Consider the following 21182-nt stretch of genomic DNA (forward strand, 5'->3'; position numbering starts at 1 on the left):
AGTTCAGAAAGGCACAGCTTTTGATCAGTGTTTATACCCAACGCTTCAGATTTTCAGACTTAAAAGAACATGAAGAACATAAAAACTGATGCAGGTGAAGGTCTGATCCATATCCATTATGACATGCAAGTGGTCCTAACAATTATTTGTTTTTTAAATCATCTTTTGTCACGTAAGCTTTAAACACTTAGTAAACAAAAAATTCATCTGATTACCCAGATCAACTAAAGATTATGAGGTATTTCAGAAAATGATAGCATTTAATATCTTACATCATTGTCATTAACCTGCCTACACAAGTTTTACATTGACAACATGGATAAAGAGTTTTAGGCTACAAAAACTACAATTTTATAATTGTCAAAGAACAATAATCAGCTCATTGTAAATGGTACAGAGTGTTTTTTTCTTCTTTACTGTGTGTGAAGTTCTCTAAAGATTTACTAGTCTTTAAAAAAAAAAAGTATTAATAATATCCTCTGATTACATGGAATATTTATTAGTCCAATTTTTCTAAACTCATTCTGAATGTTAATGTGAGTAACTAGATACCCAAAAGAACACCCCACCTCCTTATAGACAGACTCTTATAAACTGGAGCACAGTTCAGCAACAAACATATCACTGGTGGAGTCTTACTGCGCTCACAACGATGAACTTCATCTTGGTACTGGCTTTAATCTGCACCTTCAGTAAGTACATCTACCACCATTTGTTTTACTTCTGTTTGTTTCTTTCTAAGTAATTTCACCTCTACTATTTGTTATAGACACTTTTTGAAGCATTAAAGAAAATTCTACCACCTGTTTCAGGTTGGATTTCTGTGTCATTTTGTCAGTTTCACACAGTGGCAGTTCGGCCTGCTGAAGATGTCACACTGGTGTCCACCAACTTTAGCAGCTTTCCCACACGCATATGGTGGTTTAAGCTGAACAGCAGTCCCAACGCCAGCCGCATCTCTTCTATGTCCACTTCCAATTCTAATGTCTCGCTAGAAAATGGAATCCACTTCAATAAATATACTATGTCATCCAACACAACAAACCTCTTTCTGAAGATCAAAAAAGTAAATTTCTCAGACTCTGGACTTTATTTTTGTGGAACAAACATAGGAGAAAACCTTGATGTGTTTACTGCAACATACTTACGAGTGGAAGGTAAGATGGATGCCATGCACACCACAGTAATTATCAATTACATACTGTTCTCAGTTCATTGTTGCTAATCATACATAGTTATCTATTTGTCTTTTCTTCATATGTTTTAGATGGATTACCCAAACTGCCTAGTGTAATCCTTGGCTGCATTGCTGTTTTCCTTGCAGTAGTCATTATTGCTTTGACTGTCAAAATTAGGAACTTTCAAACAGGTTTTTATGATTTAATTTATTCAGTACTGTGCAAATACTAACCTTTTAAATAAATAGCTGACCAGAGGAACTGTTTCTGTCATTCAGGTCAAACTGAACAAAAAGATCTACAACCCACTGAGGTAATCGCATTGTCACCGACTTAAACTTTTGTCTGTTGTAATTCATTTAGCAAATTATTTGAATTAGCAACTCTTTTACAGAATCTGGATCCCGACAACCTGAACTATGCAGCACTGAATTTCCGGCCCAAAGTGAAACGGAACATAAGGCCGGCAGCTGAGGGAGAGTTGGGATCAAATGTGGTGTATGCTTCAACAAAATAAACTCATAAACATAATGGCTGCTGCTCAGAGTAAAAATAATGCTTCGGTTTCTGTATTTCTGGCCTTAAATGCAAACATAGATAAAGATACTGTTTACCAGGAATGGATAACATACTGTGTACTGACTTCAACTTAAAAACTTCAGATTAAATAAGCCTAAAATTTATTTTAGAAACTGGAAAAGACAAGGATGTGGTTTATAGATAAATTTAAACCGCATGCCTATTATTGCCTGTGAAGTTGAAAGACACAGATACAGTTGCCAACCAAGTATATCTTGGTAACCAATTGGTTGTAAAAAAAAAAGACCAACTACTTCTTTGAGCGATTCTGCTTCTCAGCTGTGTCGCAGAATTACATAACAAGGCCCTTTAAGTTCTTTAATAATTAAATTAACGAGTCATTCCATCTAAAGTAAGATATTTAGTGTTAAATTTTAGCATAGACTGTCATAACAAAGTCTTTACACCTGACTATAAAACAATGATAGCCCAGTTTTAATTTTCACACTTAAATTTCTTTAATTTGTATATCTTACTTTATATTGACTCACCACCGGACAAGGTTGTGTGGTAATTAGTAATTTGTAATACTTGAAAGGTTTAATGTATAATGTAAAGTTTAATATGTTGTTTAGCTTTGGGGTCACAGTTCTGTACAGTATAGGTATGGCAAACTTAAAAAAAAAGCCAAATGTAGAGATCCATTTTAGGGATGTCCCAAATTGGTCCTCAGTATTGAATCACAAAATTGTTAAATGATCTGTATTGAGAGTTTTCAAGGAAAGTCAACTCTTACTATCTGTTGTTTTTCCACTGTCTGTGGTTAGGTGAGCTGCATCCCTAGCAACATGCGCAGTTGCTATTGCACGGCTACCACAACTGTAAAATAGTTTGTTATTTTTTTTATTAAATCTAAGCTTCCGGCTTAAAATCTAAGCAATTCTCACCTTTACGATGATGTTCACACAGACAGAGAGAGAGAGAGAGAGAGAGAGAGAGAGAGAGAGAGACTGCTCCAGCCACCTGTCTGTCATGTGATGTGAGTGTTTTATCTGTGCATGCTTAACTGAAACTACAAAAGAAGTGCTTCATACCATGTGCCCCCATGCTGTCCCCTTTTAAAACCTTTTTTTGAACTTCTAAAAGATGTGCACATGATGGACTGATTAATGGAAGTGTAGAAGATGGTCAACAGCTCCTGTGGAAGGTTGTATTTCTTGAGTTGTTGCAGGATGTTTAGTTCCACATTCTGTGAAACTAAACTTTAGAGGAAATAAAATAAAACATAAATGGAACAGGATGTACATGTTTGTACATGTATGTATATGTACAACCATTTTTTTATTTTATATTTTTATACACATGAGAAAATACGCTTATTTTGTTCCCCAGTGGAGTAGCTCAAGTTCAAGTAACTCAGGCTGAAAGGTACTCAGTGTGTTCATCAGAGAAACAGCCTGGGGGGAAAAACTGTATCTGTCGCGGTTGATTTTTGCGAATAGCGCTCTGTAGCGCTGAACGGAAGGTAAAAGTCACAGTTTGTTTCCAGGGTGTGTGGGGTCTGCAGAGAAAACTCATAATTGTTTACTTGCTTTGTTATTTACAAAGCACTTGAAGACATCCACAGCTGCAACAAAGTGCTGCACATGTGAAATCAAGAAAACGTTAAAACATACAACAATTAAAGAACAATAAGAACAGACAGTTGAAAACAGCAATATTAATAAAACTACAAAAACTGAAGTAAGAACAAAAGTCTCAGGTTGTGCCAACAGACAAGGAATTGAAATGTGGTTTAGAAGTTTAAAAAAAACTTTTTTGAAAGTGGACAGAAGGGGGCACATCTTATATGCAAAAGGAAATCATTCTATAAACTGGGAGCGGCAACAGTAAAATCTCTGTGCTCTCTGGGTTTTTGCTTAAACCCCAGCACCTCCAGGAGCAGCTGATCAGATGAAGCATCGAACAGGAAAATATGGGTGAGGCAGCTCAGGTAGGTAAGATTGGGCAAAACCACGTAAACCTGTAAAACAAATAAGAGAATCCTAAAATGTACTTTAAAATGTAGAGGTAGCCAGTGGAGGTGAATTGCAGTCATTTGTGTACGGAGAGGAGGTGCCTGTGCTGATGGTTCTTGTGCAGGAGAAGATGCTCCACAGCCCGACGCCCTGTTGCTGGTCAGTTGGTAATCTGGTGATCCACTGACAGCAGGAGGCCCGGCATACTTCTTAAGCAAACTGCTTTAGGTGTATATGTCAGCAGGCAAGTGATGAGTTTTTGGAAAACTGTCACGTCAGATATAGCTTTACAAACAAATGATAAAAATATCTGCATTTTAGACTACATTATCGACAGAACATAAGGTTTCTTAACTAAGGTAAGCCATGTTAGAGCAGCAGGTTGAGCGTGATCTCCAAGAACTTCAACTGGGGCATAATAGCTGAAACAAATAGATAGGAGATGCTGCAGCGCCCAGAATGTGACTGATGACTAAGTATAATGCTGATAAAATATAAAGTGCAATACTTAGTGCACTGTGAAGCTACTGAGTTTTTTTAGCCTTTACATGTGATTGATTTTATTACGTTTTATGTACTTGTTGCACTTTCATTTGGGAATCAAGGTCCCCTATTTCATTTTGTTAGGCAGGTCCTATTGAAGTAATTTTTAGTTTGAGAACAGGTGTGGCAGTAATCAGGCCTGGGTGTGGCTATAAGGTCACCATCTATATATAAATACAGCTCCAAAACTTAGAATGTCGTGAAAAAGTTCAATATTCTTTGTCACTCTTTTCAAAAAGTGAAAGTCAAATATTAAATAGGTACATTACACATGGAGTGAAATATTTCAAGGCTATGTTTGTGTATTTATTATTTTAATGATTATGGCTTACAGGTAATGAAAATCTAATATTTAGTGTCTTAGAAAATGTTAATATTGTCATGGTGTCACATCCTGATGAGCTAATTAACTCAACACTTGTAGAGGTTTCCTGAGCCTCTAAATGTTCTCTCAATTTGGGTCAGTACACTACACAATCATGAAGAAGATTGTTGACTGAACAGATGTCCAAAATACAGTCACTGACACCCTCCACAAGGTGGGTAAGCCACAAAAGGTCTTTGCTAAAGAAGGTGGTTGTTCACAGATTACTCTATACAAGCATATACATAGAAAGTTAAGTGGAAGGACAAAGTGTGGTACCAAAAGGTGCCCCTGCAACAGTGATAACCACAGCCCTAAAATAATTGTCAAGGAAAATACATTGAAGACATTCATAAGGATTAAACTGAGGCTGGAGTCAGTGCAACAAAAGCCACTACCAGTTAATTCAACAATGCAGATGACCTAAAGGCTGCTATCAAAGCAACTTGGGTGTCTATTAGCAGAACCACAGGCTCATAACCTCCCTGCCACACCGCATTGATGCAGTAATTCATGTAAAAGGAGGTCCAACCAAGTATTGAGTGCATAGAAATATTCCTACTTTCCAGAAGCCTGACATTTCTGTTTAAAATATCCTTTTTATCAATGTTATGCAATTTTCCAGATTAGTTAGCATTTCCGAGACACGGGATTTTATGTTTTCACTGTCTGTAAACCACAATCATCAAACATACTGGAAATAAAGGTAGAAAATATTTTATTCTGTGTGCATTACACAACATTGTAATTTGTGGATCTATACTTGTACATACAGGGGTTGGACAATGAAACTGAAACACCTGGTTTTAAACCACAATAATTTATTAGTATGGTGTAGGGCCTCCTTTTGCGGCTAATACAGCGTCAATTCGTCTTGGGAATGACATATACAAGTCCTGCACAGTGGTCAGAGGGATTGTAAGCCATTCTTCTTGCAGGATAGTGGCCAGGTCACTACGTGATACTGGTGGAGGAAAACGTTTCCTGACTCGCTTCTCCGAAACACCCCAAAGTAGCTCAATAATATTTAGATCTGGTGATTGTGCAGGCCATGGGAGATGTTCAATTTCACTTTCATGTTCATCAAACCAATCTTTCACTAGTCTTGCTGTGTGTATTAGTGCATTGTCATCCTGATACACGGCACCGCCTTCAGGATACAATGTTTGAACCATTGGATGCACATGGTCCTCAAAAATGGTTCGGTAGTCCTTGGCTGTGACGCGCCCATCTAGCACAAGTATTGGGCCAAGGGAATGCCATGATATGGCAGCCCAAACCATCACTGATCCACCCCCATGCTTCACTCTGGGCATGCAACAGTCTGGGTGGTAGGCTTCTTTGGGGCTTCTCCACACCGTAACTCTCCCGGATGAGAAGAAAACAGTAAAGGTGGAGTCATCAGAGAACAATACATGTTTCACATTGTCCACAGCCCAAGATTTGCGCTCCTTGCACCATTGAAACCGACGTTTGGCATTGGCATGAGTGACCAAAGGTTTGGCTATAGCAGCCCGGCTGTGTACAGGTCCTTCTCAAAATATTAGCATATTGTGATAAAGTTAATTATTTCAAAATAATGTCATGATGAAAATTTTACATTCATATATTTTAGATTCATTGCACACTAACTGAAATATTTCAGGTCTTTTATTGTCTTAATACGGATGATTTTGGCATACAGCTCATGAAAACCCAAAATTCCAATCTCACAAGATTAGCATATTTCATCCGACCAATAAAAGAAAAGTGTTTTTAATACAAAAAACGTCAACCTTCAAATAATCATGTACAGTTATGCACTCAATACTTGGTCGGGAATCCTTTGGCAGAAATGACTGCTTCAATGCGGCGTGGCATGGAGGCAATCAGCCTGTGGCACTGCTGAGGTCTTATGGAGCGCCCAGGATACTTCGATAGCGGCCTTTAGCTCATCCAGAGTGTTGGGTCTTGAGTCTCTCAACGTTCTCTTCACAATATCCCACAGATTCTCTATGGGGTTCAGGTCAGGAGAGTTGGCAGGCCAATTGAGCACAGTGATACCATGGTCAGTAAACCATTTACCAGTGGTTTTGACACTGTGAGCAGGTGCCAGGTCGTGCTGAAAAATGAAATCTTCATCTCCATAAAGCTTTTTAGCAGATGGAAGCATGAAGTGCTCCAAAATCTCCTGATAGCTAGCTGCATTGACCCTGCCCTTGATAAAACACAGTGGACCAACACCAGCAGCTGACACGGCACCCCAGACCATCACTGACTGTGGGTACTTGACACTGGACTTCTGGCATTTTGGCATTTCCTTCTCCCCAGTCTTCCTCCAGACTCTGGCACCTTGATTTCCGAATGACATGCAGAATTTGCTTTCATCTGAAAAAAGTACTTTGGACCACTGAGCAACAGTCCAGTGCTGCTTCTCTGTAGCCCAGGTCAGGCGCTTCTGCCGCTGTTTCTGGTTCAAAAGTGGCTTGACCTGGGGAATGCGGCACCTGTAGCCCATTTCCTGCACACGCCTGTGCACGGTGGCTCTGGATGTTTCTACTCCAGACTCAGTCCACTGCTTCCACAGGTCCCCCAAAGTCTGGAATCGGCCCTTCTCCACAATCTTCCTCAAGGTCCGGTCACCTCTTTTCGTTGTGCAGCGTTTTCTGCCACACCTTTTCCTTCCCACAGACTTCCCACTGAGGTGCCTTGATACAGCACTCTGGAAATAGCCTATTCGTTCAGAAATTTCTTTCTGTGTCTTACCCTCTTGCTTGAGGGGGTCAATAGTGGCCTTCTGGACAGCAGTCAAGTCGGCAGTCTTACCCATGATTGGGGTTTTGAGTGATGAACCAGGCTGGGAGTTTTAAAGGCCTCAGGAATCTTTTGCAGGTGTTTAGAGTTAACTCGTTGATTCAGATGATTAGGTTCATAGCTCGTTTAGAGACCCTTTTAATGATATGCTAATTTTGTGAGATAGGAATTTTGGGTTTTCATGATCTGTATGCCAAAATCATCCGTATTAAGACAATAAAAGACCTGAAATATTTCAGTTAGTGTGCAATGAATCTAAAATATATGAATGTAAAATTTTCATCATGACATTATTTTGAAATAATTAACTTTATCACAATATGCTAATATTTTGAGAAGGACCTGTATATTGACCCTGTAGAGCTCCTGACGGACAGTTCTGGTGGAAACAGGAGAGTTGAGGTGCACATTTCATTCTGCCGTGATTTGGGCAGCCGTGGTTTTATATTTTTTGGATAAAATCCGGGTTAGCACCCAAACATCCCTTTCCGACAGCTTCCTCTTGCGTCCACAGTTAATCCTGTTGGATGTGGTTCATCCTTCTTGGTGGTATGCTGACATTACCCTGGATACCGTGGCTCTTGATACATCACAAAGACTTGCTGTCTTGGTCACAGATGCGCCAGCAAGACATGCACCAACAATTTGTCCTCTTTTGAACTCTGGTATGTCACCCATAATGTTGTGTGCATTTCAATATTTTGAGCAAAACTGTGCTCTTACCCTGCTAATTGAACCTTCACACTCTGCTCTTACTGGTGCAATGTGCAATCAATGAAGACTGGCTACCAGGCTGGTCCAATTTAGCCATGAAACCTCCCACACTAAAATGACAGGTGTTTCAGTTTCATTGTCCAACCCCTGTACATCTCAAGTTTGGTGCATGATCAAAACAAAGTTTTATTTAAAAGTTCATTGACCAATGAACCTTATGAGCTAATGAGATGACATATTGAGCAGCTGGGGCAGGGAAGATGCAAATCAACAAAAGGAGGAAGGCTAATTAATGCAGATGAGCAGGAACACAGAGAAGTCTAAGGAAGTAACAGAAATCTAACAGGGAATACACTACTAGGATAGAACGCCAAAACACAAAAGAATAAACTAATAAGAAAAACACCTAATAACAAGCATAAGGAAAATAACTAAAGAAAGCAAAACCTAAACAACAAAGTAAACAGTAAAGAAATGTACAATCCTCATTCTGGAGGACATTTAGGCTAACAAGTGAACCAATAATTTATATTTCATTAGCTATTGACAGAAAATTAGAACAAAACAATAAAAACAAAACAAAACAAAAGTAGAGGACTAAAGTTACCACCACGATGGCCACCAGCTGTGGAATGGCCCCCTTTCATGTGCTGACAGTGGGATCAAAATTAAATCAGTTATTAGATGTCATAAAACTCAACAAAACAAAACGTGATTTAGGAATGAATTAATATATAAAGTTAATTCAGTGTATCTTTGCATATTCTGCATTAAATCAGGAGAACCTTGAACTAGAAATCAGGTTAAGCTGTGGTTATGTTGCAGGGAGTTGAAATGCAATCTTTTTGTGGTTGAAAGCAATGCTTTGCAATGTTCCCACAGCTGAAAGTGACAATGTGGGTGTAATACAATGTAGATCACTGTGTCTGAGGTTAATTAGCTCCTTCTGTTGTGCAGCCCTATAATATACCCAACACATTTTAATTATCTCTTTTCATTTGGATTGTTTCATTTATATATGTTTTCATGGGTCCTTTGATCATTTAATAGTAATTGTATTGATTATAAGACGAGTCTTTGAGGTTGAAGGCCTTGCCATTACTTAAGCTCTCTCAACAGATCCTCTGTGAAAGTTATTTATGCCAGGTTGGCACTGTGGCTCGACCACTTCAACATTTCATCACTACTTCCAGTTAGAGGAAACAAGGTGTGCATATTTATTAGGAAGCTTCCATTCCCCAGGCAAAATGGATCAAAAGTCAGAAAATGAAACTGCTACTGAAATTGCCAATATACAGGAGTGTCATTGAGGTATAGTGAAATGTTCTTTTCAAACAGCCAACAGGTTTGCAAGGAAAATGTTGAGAAAAAAATGAACTGCCAGAGATTTCAGAGAAGTCAGACGTGAAGGTACCAGGGACCCTTTTAAACAGATTTACGGCGAGGCAGAACACCTCTCTGAAAAGAGGTACCTCTACACAAAAAGCTGATCATCGTAAGATCAACAAATTGAGACTCCATGAAAGAACTGTTATTAGAATGAATCATGGCTATTTTGAAAATACTACTTGCCAAATAATTTTACACACTGTGCAAATCTACTATGGCTGTCGCTGCCTTTATGGTCACTGAAACTGCAGGCTAAAGTCAAGATGGAATGGATGGATGGATCTGATGTTCCTGTTATTGCTTTTAGGTGAACATCTAAGAAAACACGGAGACCCGGAGTACTAATCCATACAGAAACCCTTTATTAGTAAAGAGATGGACAGATTTGCAACATCATAGCCCTACCTCAAACATACAAGATCCCACAAACAAACTGCTGAATATATTAAAATGGTAACAGCATTCCACTTGACGCTGTCACTATCCTACGGCCAGTCTATCTTGTCGCAGCATACACTACATTTGTCTCCAGCACGTCCTCTGCCTCAGCCAGTCTGTTCCTTTTTGGTTTGGGATGGAAATTCAGAGCTGCGTAGTTCAGGGTATCAGAGTCTGGGTTCTGTAAATGTAAAAACACTGACTTTAACAAATCATTTATATTACTCATTCATATTATTAGTTTTACTATAGCAAAAATAAAATTACCTTGTTCTGTTGTTGAGTCTTACTGTCAGCTTGAGCTGTTTAATAGAAACCATTCATCAGTGTGTTTAAATGTTTAAGGATTCTGCATTTGTACATATCTGCATTTTCATTTTTAATAAGTGAATGACTAATACCTGTTTGAACTCTTCTAATCTTTGCAACCAGACAGATGACAAGTATTAAGAGGAAGACAGATGCAGCACACACGATCCAAAAGGGAACAAAAAACACATCTACTACAGAAAGAATGTGTTACACTGCAAGTTTAAAGTTTTAACTGAATTATAGATTTGATTTAAAAATGAAAAGACTCATCAATCTTACCTTGAACTTGTAAATATGTTGCACTAAATATATCTGGACTAGTTCCACAGGTATATAGCCCAGAGTCTGAAAAATCCACCCATTTGATGCTCAGAAAGAGGTCTGTTCTGTTGGATGTCATAGTAAATTTACCATTTTGAAATCCTTCTCGTAAATAAACTTTAGATTCAGAAGTGATCATAGATGAGATAGGGGTGCTGTTGGATCCATTAGCAAGTTTGAACCAGAATACGTGAGCGGGGAAACTGCAAAAGTTGGAGCACTGCAGTGTGACTTCTTCACTGGGCTGAACCACCACAGTGTGAAACTCAAAAACTGACACGGAGACCCAACCTGAGACAACACAAAAAAATCCACAAAGTTAGAATTTAACAACAAGAATTTAACTAAATCAGGTACCAGTTCAATTGGATTACCTAACCACCTAACCTAGAAATTGTATTAAAGAAAATACGATGTGGGTGTACTTACAGAGAGTGCAGAATACACCCAGTATCAAGCTGAGGTTCCCCATTGTGTGAACAATAAGATTTCACCAGTGCAAAATTTGTAAGTGAACTGTGCTCCAGTGGCTGTTTACCCTGCAAAGTGGTGAGGTGTTCCGGCTCCTCACAGTGACGCACAATGGTTTTTATTACAATTAGTACAGCTTATACCGTATGTTGTTGACAAATTCTCCAAGTTATACAGACAATTTTATAGAAAAGTCCATCACCCAAGAATGCAATTGTGCTTCTTAAAGAATATGACAGTTGCCTAACAGATGTTTCCAAATATTAAACTAAAATTTCATACAAATAACTGCATGGAAGTTGGCTCAAACTGCAATAATACAATTCAATTCAATTCAATTTTATTTATATTGCGTCATCTCAAGGCACTTCACAAAGGGTTTACAATAGTGTGGGGTTGTTGGGGAGTTTAGAATAAACTACTGAGTGTTAGAGTTTGGCCATTTTAGAATGGGCTATGTGTAGGGGTACTGAGTAAAATAATAAACTGATAAAGTTTGTCAATCTAGAGCCCATTGGTGGCCATTGTTATACTAAAAACCACAAGGATTGGGGGTACCTCTCTCTGTCAGACTGATTATAACCATTGGAAAAGACAAGGGGTCGCACAGGTAGCAGAAATGGAGGGTGTGTTTGCAATAATCAAATACAATACATTAAAGATATAAAATAATAAATTATAAATTATAAAATAAAATATTATTTTACTCTAAGTGTGCTAACAGTACAGTTAGAGTACTCTAAATGTAACGTTAGATGTACTATAAAATATTAAAACAAATGAAGAAGTTTGATCCTTTTTATCAATATAAGAATTTTATAATAATAATATAAACACGTTTTTAGAAGGAGTTTTATAGACCTAGGACCACAAACAAACAAAAAATAAATCCAGTGCAGTACAAATAAGATAATTAGTGTCTACTAAACCATTGTAGCTCTGGCTGTATGTTTAAGCTCATTATCCCACTGGAAAGTGAACCTCCACCCCAGTATTGCCAGGATTGCCCTGGTAGTTATTCCACACAATTTCCCAGTTAAGCTGACCAGCTTTCTTCAACATGCTGGAAAAAAGACCCCCCTCCCTATGTATATAGCACCGTTTCTCAACACATGATGTCTCAAGGCACATTACAACGTCATTTCAATCGAATAATACAGATTTCAACTCGGTACATTCCAATTAATCCTAACTATCAAACAGTGCAGTTGGATTCAGTTTATTATTGAAATCAAAGTTTTTCTCTGAGCAGATTGCATCGAGTCATTTACTTGCTGCATTTACTCCTCCTGGATGAGCTTGTAGAGAATCAAACACTCAAACACAGGGCCGAGTTTATCATCTGTAGAAGGTGAGCATTAAGTTGTTGGCAGCAGCAGCTCAGCAGATCTCCCCCTCCAGGAAGGTACCACAGCTAAACACAGAGCCAGGTCAGATGAAGCTTCTAGAAAGAGAAAAAACAGAGAGAGAATGTAAAGTTAAAAGCTGAAATGACAGCCAAAAATGCAAAATTGGAGTGTATAATGAGAATTTAACAGAGTGGGTGAAAGTGGTCATTATGTCCTTCAGCAGTTTAAGCCTATATATAGCAGCATAACTACAGAGATACCTCAGGATAACCTAAGCCACTATAACTATAAGCTTTATCAAAATTGAATATTTTAAGCCTAGCCTCAAAAGAAGATAGAGTGTCTGCCTCACGGACCAAAAGTGGGACCACAGGAGAGGAGCCTGATAACTAAAACATTTGCCTCCCATTCTACGTCTAGAGACTCTAGGAACCACCAGTAAACCTGCAGTCTGAGAACGAAGTGCTCTGTTAGGTATATATGGAACAATCAGATCTCTGATGTACAATGAAGCTTTAGGAGATTAAGGGCTTTAAATGTGAGAAGCTAAAAAAGGAGACATATGATCTGCCTTTTTAATTTTCATCAGAACTCTTGCTGCAGCATTTTGGATCAGTTGAAGGCATTTAACTGCATTTTGTGGACATCCTGATAGTAAGGAATTACAATAGTCCAGCCTTGAAGTAACAAATGCACGGGCTAGTTTTTCAGCTTCACTCCTGGGCAAGATATTTCTAATTCTGGCAATGTTCCAGAGGTGAGAGAAGGAAATCCTAGAGACTTGCTTAATATGGGATTTAAATGACATGTCCTGTTTAAAAATAACACAACTTAACTTTATAACTTTTTTATTTTGTTATCGACTGTATCAAATGTAACACTGAGATCTAACAGAACAAGTACAGACACAAGTCCATTATCCGAGGCTAGGAGAATATCATTAGTGACTTTCAGCAGAGCTGTTTCCGTGCTATGATGAGCTCTGAAACCTGACTGAAACTCTTCCAACAGATCATTGCTTTGTAAATGCTCACACATTTGATTAGTAACTATTTTCTCAAGAATTTTAGATAAAAACAGAAGATTAGATATAGGCCTGTAATTTAGTAAATCAAGCGAAGGTTTCTTAAGTAAAGGTTTAATTACAGGTATCTTAAAAGCCTGTGGTACATTTGCATCTACTGAGAAATTTCATAGAGCAGCATATAAAGCCAGATGAACAGGTGGGGTGGGTGAGGCTTGATTAGGAGCTGGCCGGTAAGGGGTAGGTGAAAGCAATCATTAGAAAAGCTTCAGCACAGAGATGATCAGCAGGTTGACAGAGGCAATGCAGATAAACATTCCAGAATCATAACTCCACTGACGCTCTCCTGGTAGAGCTCCACAGGATCAAAACAGTCCAAACACAGATCAGATTCTAAAGTCACCTCCTATGCTGTCTCACTTACTGAGGATGATGTAATCATATTCGAGAGTATGCTAGTGATTTTATTTTTAATAGAATCAGTTTTATTTAAAAAGAATCCCATAAAGTCATTACTGGTGAGAGCTACGGGAATGGATTGCTGAACAGAGCTATGACTGTGTAAGTTTAGCATCTGTACTAAAAAGAAACCTAGGATTATTGTTATTCTCTTTTATTAATGATGAGAAATAAGCTTTTCTAGCTTGGCGAAGTGTCTTTTTATACAACAGTAGGCTATATTTCCAGATTAAGTAGGAATCCTCTGGATGTGTAGAGCACCATTTTCTCTCCAATTTTCTAACCGTGTGCTTTAAAGTACGCAGCCCTGAATCAAACCAGGGAGCCTATGGATCACCACCTTCTTTTCCAGGATGGCTACATTGTCTAATGCTGTTATGCTAATGATGAATTAACACTGTGAACAAAAGAGTCAGTTAGTGAAGAGGAGGAAACAAAAGTAATGCCCTCATCTGTGTTTTTCTGTGATAATGGGTAAATTAAAAATGGAACACATTCTTTAAAGGTTGTTACAAAATTGTTAGATAGTGATCTACTCTAATGAAATTTTCTTTTAGGTGTGGAGTACTCAAATTAAACTCAAAGGTTATTAGAAAATAGTCAGACAGGACAGGGCTATGAGGAAATATTGTTATTTGCTTACACTCAATGCCATATGTCAGCACAATGTCCAGAGAATGAAGACAAAGGTGGGTAGGTTTGCTAATGTTTTGAGCAAAGCCAATTGAGTCCAAGATAGCATTAAAGGCTATATTTAGGCTATCACTTTCAGTGTCAGCATGAATGTTAAAATCCCTCACTATAACAACTAAATAAATCAATCTGATTGTCACAAATCAAGCCATAAACTAACAAACTCTTTGAAGATAGATTTTATATTCAATAAGCCACATTTGTTTTATTTTATTTTCAGTCGGAGTTGTATTAATGTTTATGTAATTTTCATGGTTTGCTCCTTTTAGATTATTTTTTAATATATTTAATTTTGGCCATGGGCAAGACACTGTTTTAATAGGGTTATGGGTGGATAACAGTACAGAAACGGCAGAGAGAAGTGTTAAGCTATGACCCTGCTTCCTGGTCTGAACCCTGGTGTCATGATTCTAGAAACAGATCTGACCCACATGCAGAAATACACTCAGGAGAGTTTTACAGATTTTAAGAGATTTATTTTTACAGCAATGAGTAGTGGCAAGAGAACCAGGACCGGTAGGTCTCCAACTGCACAGAGAAGGGGAGAACAGGTAAGTACAGAGTGATGGGATGACTAACACAGCTGAAGTAATAGAAACGCTCACTGGAAGAGATGATTGAACCGCCTGGGAGAAAGAGAGATGTGGAGTGTGGGGACACGAGACCAGAGGAAACTGAGGAGGGTAATATCCAAGGTAGGTTAGTCTATGGAAGGAGGTCTTGAAGGAGGTTTCCAGGATGTCCAGTTGAGCTGAGTCCGTGGTGTTAAGAAGGTGGCGTGGTGTGCTGGGGCTTGCATGGGAGCACGTTGGAGGGTGAACAAGGTTCGCTTAAGATTTTGACCAGTTGATCGCAGAGCCAGGAAGCTGCCAGCTTAGGGTTTGTCTAGAGAAGGAACTGAAGGCTTGAATCTGGGATCTATAAGTCAGGAAAGATCGAAGCTCTAAAAAAACACGAAAGCTTAAGCACAAAGATAGAGTCTGGCAAGAGTCTGTTACCACTGTTGGCTAACACTCAGGCGTCGACGTGCTGGCAGCATTCTGCTTAAATGCTCCCAGCAGCAATCAGCAGGATGAGACGCACCACTCACCTGTGCACCCATGAGTTCATAAGAAAGCCTTTCACTGACTGGGAGTTAATCACAGAGTGCATGGGAGCTGTGGCAGAAACACTTTAAAATGGAAAAGAAGGACAACAACTTAAGGAAAAGGTTAAACAAATTGCCATGCCTGTCACAAGCACAAGGAGAACAGAACTGTTCTACCAAGATGTACTGACCCAGCTTGACTAAACCATTCAAAGTGTGTTTAGTATTGATACTTAAATTGGATTGTTCTTTTCTGTTCAGCAGATTATTTTAAGGGCAATTATAAAATTGATCAATAGTTAAAAAAAAAACTGTGTTCATTAAATGTTCAAATAAAAATGAAATCAAATATTTTTGTCTCTTGATTTAAAATGTTTGGACCCCAAAGTGTTTGGATGAGGGAGGAAGTGGACTTCCTGCTATTTTAATTAGGGACCCCTGCTCTAGTGCCACATTTCTGACTATGAAGCTGCCAATTACCAAAGTCAGCTTCTCAGCAGGAGTGTCGCTGTGTGTGGAAAATCTGTTAGAAATGCAGACGGGTTAGAGGAGACCCATGGGCTGAGATCTAGGACTATGCTTTCTACGTACCGTCGCCCAGCCAGAAGTCTCCACAACTTAATCCGCGATCTCTTTGCTGTGTTGCTTGTTTATGAGGTTGTTTGTTCACAAATGTTCTGCTTCAAAACCTCCGAGGTCTTTGCAGAAAAGCTGGATTCACAATGAGATTACATTACACACAGGTAGACTTTCTTTATGAGTTAGGTGACTTCTGAAGGTAATTGGTCTTAATAGATTTAATTTAGGGGTGTCAGATTACAAGGAGCTACATAGATATTATTGCCACATTTGTGTTTTTTTCTGAAAAAGAGTTTAAAAATCATGAATTCATTTTCCTTCACAAACTCATAAAATCCCGATAAACTACACTGAAGTTTGTGGTTATAACATGATTTATAGGGTTAATTTTGTAAGGCGCTGTATGCCATAAACAGTAGCTTGTGGAAAATGCTGTTACATCAAAGGCACAAGCTAACTCATGTTATTTGACAGACATCTGTTTATTCAGAATCATGTGATGACACAAATGCAAGTTTGTTTTGTTTGTACAGTGTAAAAAAGGTTTTTACTTCAGCTATTTTTATTCATGTGCTGTCACAAACTCTTATAGTGCTTGATCGGTTATAACTTGAAATTAAAGCTGCAAGCAGCACTGAAGGCCCTCGCACCTCAGCGCAACTCGGCCTGTGCAGTGACCGCGGGAGCCTGGCATCGCCGGCTGCACACCAACAACGAGGCCGTTGTTCAGTTCCAAATGTCGCGTCTAGGTGGTGCTGTGAGCGTCATGTCAAATGATCTTCGGTCATGCAGAGTTCTGGTCCAGCGAGAAGCATTCAAAATTTTGAGTAAATTGGACCTTCCAGATGGAAGCTGCACTCAGTTTGTTATCAGTGGGCAAAGCTGAAATTATGTCATGAACTGACTGTGGTAACATGTTCAGCATTGATCCATGATGATGTATACTACATTTCAAGTGGATTCGATGATGAGGGAGATATAGCCTTTGAAATGTCTTAGGGGGTGCTATTGATCCAAATTTCAATGTAATCCAATAGAGCTGTTTGGGGGCTGACAAAGATCAACCATATTGAGTTTGGAGTAAATCGAGCCATGCATGTGAAATTTAGAGCCAAACGTATGGCCATGGCGTGACATCAGAGTTCGCCATGCCATCATAGCCACACTCTCCAGCTAAAGTAGTCAGTACTGGCGACTGTATAAGACCATCATGTTATCTGTTACTTGGGACAGTTTCACATTGATTAGGTGAAGAGCATCAAAAACTGACTCTCTAAAGGAAAACGTGACACTTCCTGTTCACAGAGGGCGGGGCTTCGATAATGTCAGCATCTGATTAGTGAATATTGTTCAGGGCCAGAGGCAGATCAATCTTAGAAGGTTTCAGGTCTCTGTGACTTTCATTGTAGGAACTATATCAATTTATTATTTTATGGCGAGCAGTCATATTTTGAGGCTTGGCCACGCCCACATGCTTTCATGTATCAAAAAGGTTTTGATAACCTTTGATCCCCAGTGCCTTAAGAGTATACTGAGTGATTTTCAAGTCAAAAGTCAAAAGCTGTAGGAGGAGTTCGCTCAGATAATTGGGCTAGAAACGCCCAAAACAGGGTCAAAATGGCAACTTCAATCCAAAATGGCCGACTTCCTGTTGGGTTTGGACCAACGCTCCAAGAGACTTTTTTGTAGGTCCCAACAAGTTACATACAGTACAGACCAAATGTTTGGACACACCTTCTCATTCAAAGAGTTTTCTTCATTTTCATGACTATGAATATTGTAACTTCACACTGAAGGCATCAAAACTATGAATTAACACATGTGGAATTATATACTGAACAAAAAAGTGTGAAACAACTGAAAATATCTCTTATATTCTAGGCTCTTCAAAGTAGCCACCTTTTGCTTTAATTACTGCTACGCACACTGTTGGCATTCTGTTGATGAGCTTCAAGAGGTAGTCAACTGAAATGGTTTTCACTTCACAAGTGTGCGCGGTCAGGTTTAATAAGTGGGATTTCAAGCCTTATAAATGGGGTTGGGACCATCAGTTGTGTTGTGCAGGAGGTGGATACAGAACACAGCTGATAGTCCTACTGAATAGACTGTTAGCTGTTAGCTGAAAAAAGCAGCTAAGTAAAGAAAAACGAGTGGCCATCATTACTTTAAGAAATGAAGGTCAGTCAGTCCGAACAATTGGGAAAACTTTGAAAGTGTCCCCAAGTGCAGTCGCAAAAACCATCAAGCGCTACAAAGAAACTGGGTCACATGAGGACCGCCCCAGGAAAGGAAGACCAAGAGTCACTTCTGCTGCGGACGATAAGTTCATCCGAGTCACCAGCCTCAGAAATCGCAGGTTAACAGCAGCTCAGATTAGAGAACAGGTCAATGCCACACAGAGTTCTAGCAGCAGACACATCTCTAGAACAACTGTTAAGAGGAGACTGTGTGAATCAGGCCTTCATGGTAAAATAGCTGCTAGGAAACCACTGCTGAGGACAGGCAACAAGCAGAAGAGACTTGTTTGGGCTAAAGAACACAATGAATGGACATTAGACCAGTGGAAATCTGTGCTTTGGTCTGGTGAGTCCAAGTTTGAGATCTTTGGTTCCAACCACCGTGTCTTCGCAGAAGAGGTGAACGGATGGACTCTACATGCCTGGTTCCCACCGTGAAGCATGGAGGAGGAGGTGTGATGGTGTGGGGGTGCTTTGCTGGTGACACTGTTGGGGATTTATTCAAAATTGAAGGCATACTGACAGCATCTTGCAGTGGCGTGCTATTCCATCCGGTTTGCGTTTAGTTGGACCATCATTTATTTTTCAACAGGACAATGACCCCAAACACACCTCCAGGCTGTGTAAGGGCTATTTGACCAAGAAGGAGAGTGATGGGGTGCTGCGCCAGATGACCTGGCCTCCACAGTCACCGGAACTGAACCCAATCGAGATGGTTTGGGTTGAGCTGGACCGCAGAGTGAAGGCAAAAGGGCCAACAAGTGCTAAGCATCTCTGGGAACTCCTTCAAGATTGTTGGAAAACCATTTCAGGTGACTACCTCTTGAAGCTCATCAACAGAATGCCAAGAGTGTGCGGAGCAGTAATCAAAGCAAAAGGTGGCTACTTTGAAGAGCCTAGAATATAAGACCTATTTTTAGTTGTTTCACACTTTTTTGTTCAGTATATAATTCCACATGTGTTAATTCATAGTTTTGTTGCCTTCAGTGTGAAGCTACAATATTCATAGTCATGAAAATGAAGAAAACTCTTTGAATGAGAAGGTGTGTCCAAACTTTTGGTCTGTACTGTATGTGTACCAAATTTCAGATATCTCGGTCAAAGCATGGCTTGGGGCTGATTTTTTTAAATTTCCAGGGGGCGTTGTGGATGAATTAGGCCACGCCCACCAAATATGTCATCAGATCTCTGTTGGGGACTGGACTAGGATCAATCACATTGAATTTGGTGCAGATCAGATGATGTATGTGGAAATTAAAGCCAAACGAATGGCCATGGCGTGACGTCCAACTTCGCCGCGCCACCACGGCCACGCCCTTTTATGAAATGTCACTGTGCTTCAAACGAAGTTAGACCCACTAGTTATCAGTCACCTGACATAGTTTTAAGTTGATTGAGTGCAGATAGCCAAATAGCGACCTTTCCCAGTAAAAAAAAGTGACTTCCTGTTCTCAGAGGGCGTGGCTTTGATGATGTCAGCATATGACCCCATAGGATCGTTGGAAACCCGAAGGCCCTCCTTCATGCCAACTTTGGTGTGATTTGGCGTTTCTTTGGTAAAGTTATTGCATTTCTTCACTTTGGGCGCAAATGCTATTTTCATGCCCCGGCCACGCCCCCTAAACATGGCTGAAAACTCACGATTTTGATAACTTTTAATCCCCTATGGCTTAACTGTATATTGACCAAGTATGAAGCCAATAGCTCAAAATCCCTTGTAGGAATTCGTAAAAGTTCAAGGTGAGTAAAAGTGAAAAATGGTCAAAAATTGGCCTTTAACCCAAAATGGCTGCCTTCCGGTGCATTTTAGGGCATACCCCCAAGATACTTTTTTTCTTGGTTTGAGGTGCTCTACCTGTGTGACAAATTTCAGATCTCTACGACTTACGGTTCGGCCTATCTCACGTTTGGGGGCGTGGCTAAGAGGTTTGGCCACCCCCACTGACGACAACATTAAGGAACAAGAATTTCACGCGGGGGACAATTTTGGGTAAAATCGTGTGCGTTTTCGGGCTTGGCAAAGTCCCCAAATTGCCCCGAAAGAATAAGAAATTCTACAATTACAATAGGCCCTTGCAGCCTTACTGCTCGAGCCTAATTATTAACTTGAGTGCTGAATAGGAAGTGAAACAAGTCAAACAGATAACATCTCCTGTTGACTTTCATTTTGGCTTTCTTTGCTTACATCCACCTCTTTAGTTTCATGGCTTCCTCTTCAGCTTCAAAGTAACGTAGTATTGCAGAGAGTACCCCTCAGTCCATTTTCTTTTCCTTTTTTGTTAATTTTTCCTCAAGTGATACTTTTTACAATCACCATTTTAAGTGTAAATGATTAAATGTGAAATATGTAATGTTTTCTTAATAAAGCAAGACAGTATATTGTTTGTTTAATGTCATAAACAATTGAGTAAAGACAATAACTGTTGTGTCATTAGGAAATATAATAATGTTTCAATTTCAGTCGAACAAGAAGATATTTGGGAAGCACACAAGATCATTACTGCTTACAAGTGAGGTTGGTGTCAGAGCTTTGAGAAGCAAAGAGCACAAAGAGATGAAAGCCTGATTACCACTCATGTGAGCAGAACAATCTGGCATCTGTCTTAGGAAACCAGCTCCTCTTTAATCTTCTACTGATGAGCCTTAAGGCTCAGCTATAATTGCGCTTCGGGGTGTCGCGCAGGACTCCGCTGA

General features: G+C 39.4%; 2 protein-coding genes across 3 annotated transcripts; one reads left to right on the forward strand and one right to left on the reverse strand.

The window, feature by feature from the left end:
• Positions 1-638: 638 nt before the first annotated feature.
• Positions 639-1701, forward strand: LOC124881375. Its single transcript, XM_047386957.1, has 5 exons — positions 639-692; positions 813-1157; positions 1268-1369; positions 1457-1491; positions 1573-1701. Exons 1-5 carry the CDS (start codon positions 653-655, stop codon positions 1693-1695), a joined length of 645 nt encoding a protein of 214 aa, XP_047242913.1. The 5' UTR covers positions 639-652; the 3' UTR covers positions 1696-1701.
• An 8182-nt stretch (positions 1702-9883) lies between these two features.
• Positions 9884-11129, reverse strand: LOC124881239. Of its 2 annotated transcripts, none has more exons than XM_047386784.1 (5): positions 11019-11129; positions 10548-10880; positions 10358-10456; positions 10224-10258; positions 9884-10137 (listed from the first exon to the last, which is right to left on the reverse strand). In XM_047386784.1, exons 1-5 carry the CDS (start codon positions 11059-11061, stop codon positions 10015-10017), a joined length of 633 nt encoding a protein of 210 aa, XP_047242740.1. In that variant the 5' UTR covers positions 11062-11129; the 3' UTR covers positions 9884-10014. The 2 variants fall into 2 exon arrangements, with proteins under 2 accessions (XP_047242740.1, XP_047242739.1); XM_047386783.1 differs by having other exon boundaries at positions 10358-10459.
• Between the last annotated feature and the right edge of the window lie 10053 nt (positions 11130-21182).

This window comes from Girardinichthys multiradiatus, chromosome 14 (genome assembly GCF_021462225.1).
Source record: "Girardinichthys multiradiatus isolate DD_20200921_A chromosome 14, DD_fGirMul_XY1, whole genome shotgun sequence".
In the NCBI taxonomy this organism is placed as follows: Eukaryota; Metazoa; Chordata; class Actinopteri; order Cyprinodontiformes; family Goodeidae; genus Girardinichthys; species Girardinichthys multiradiatus.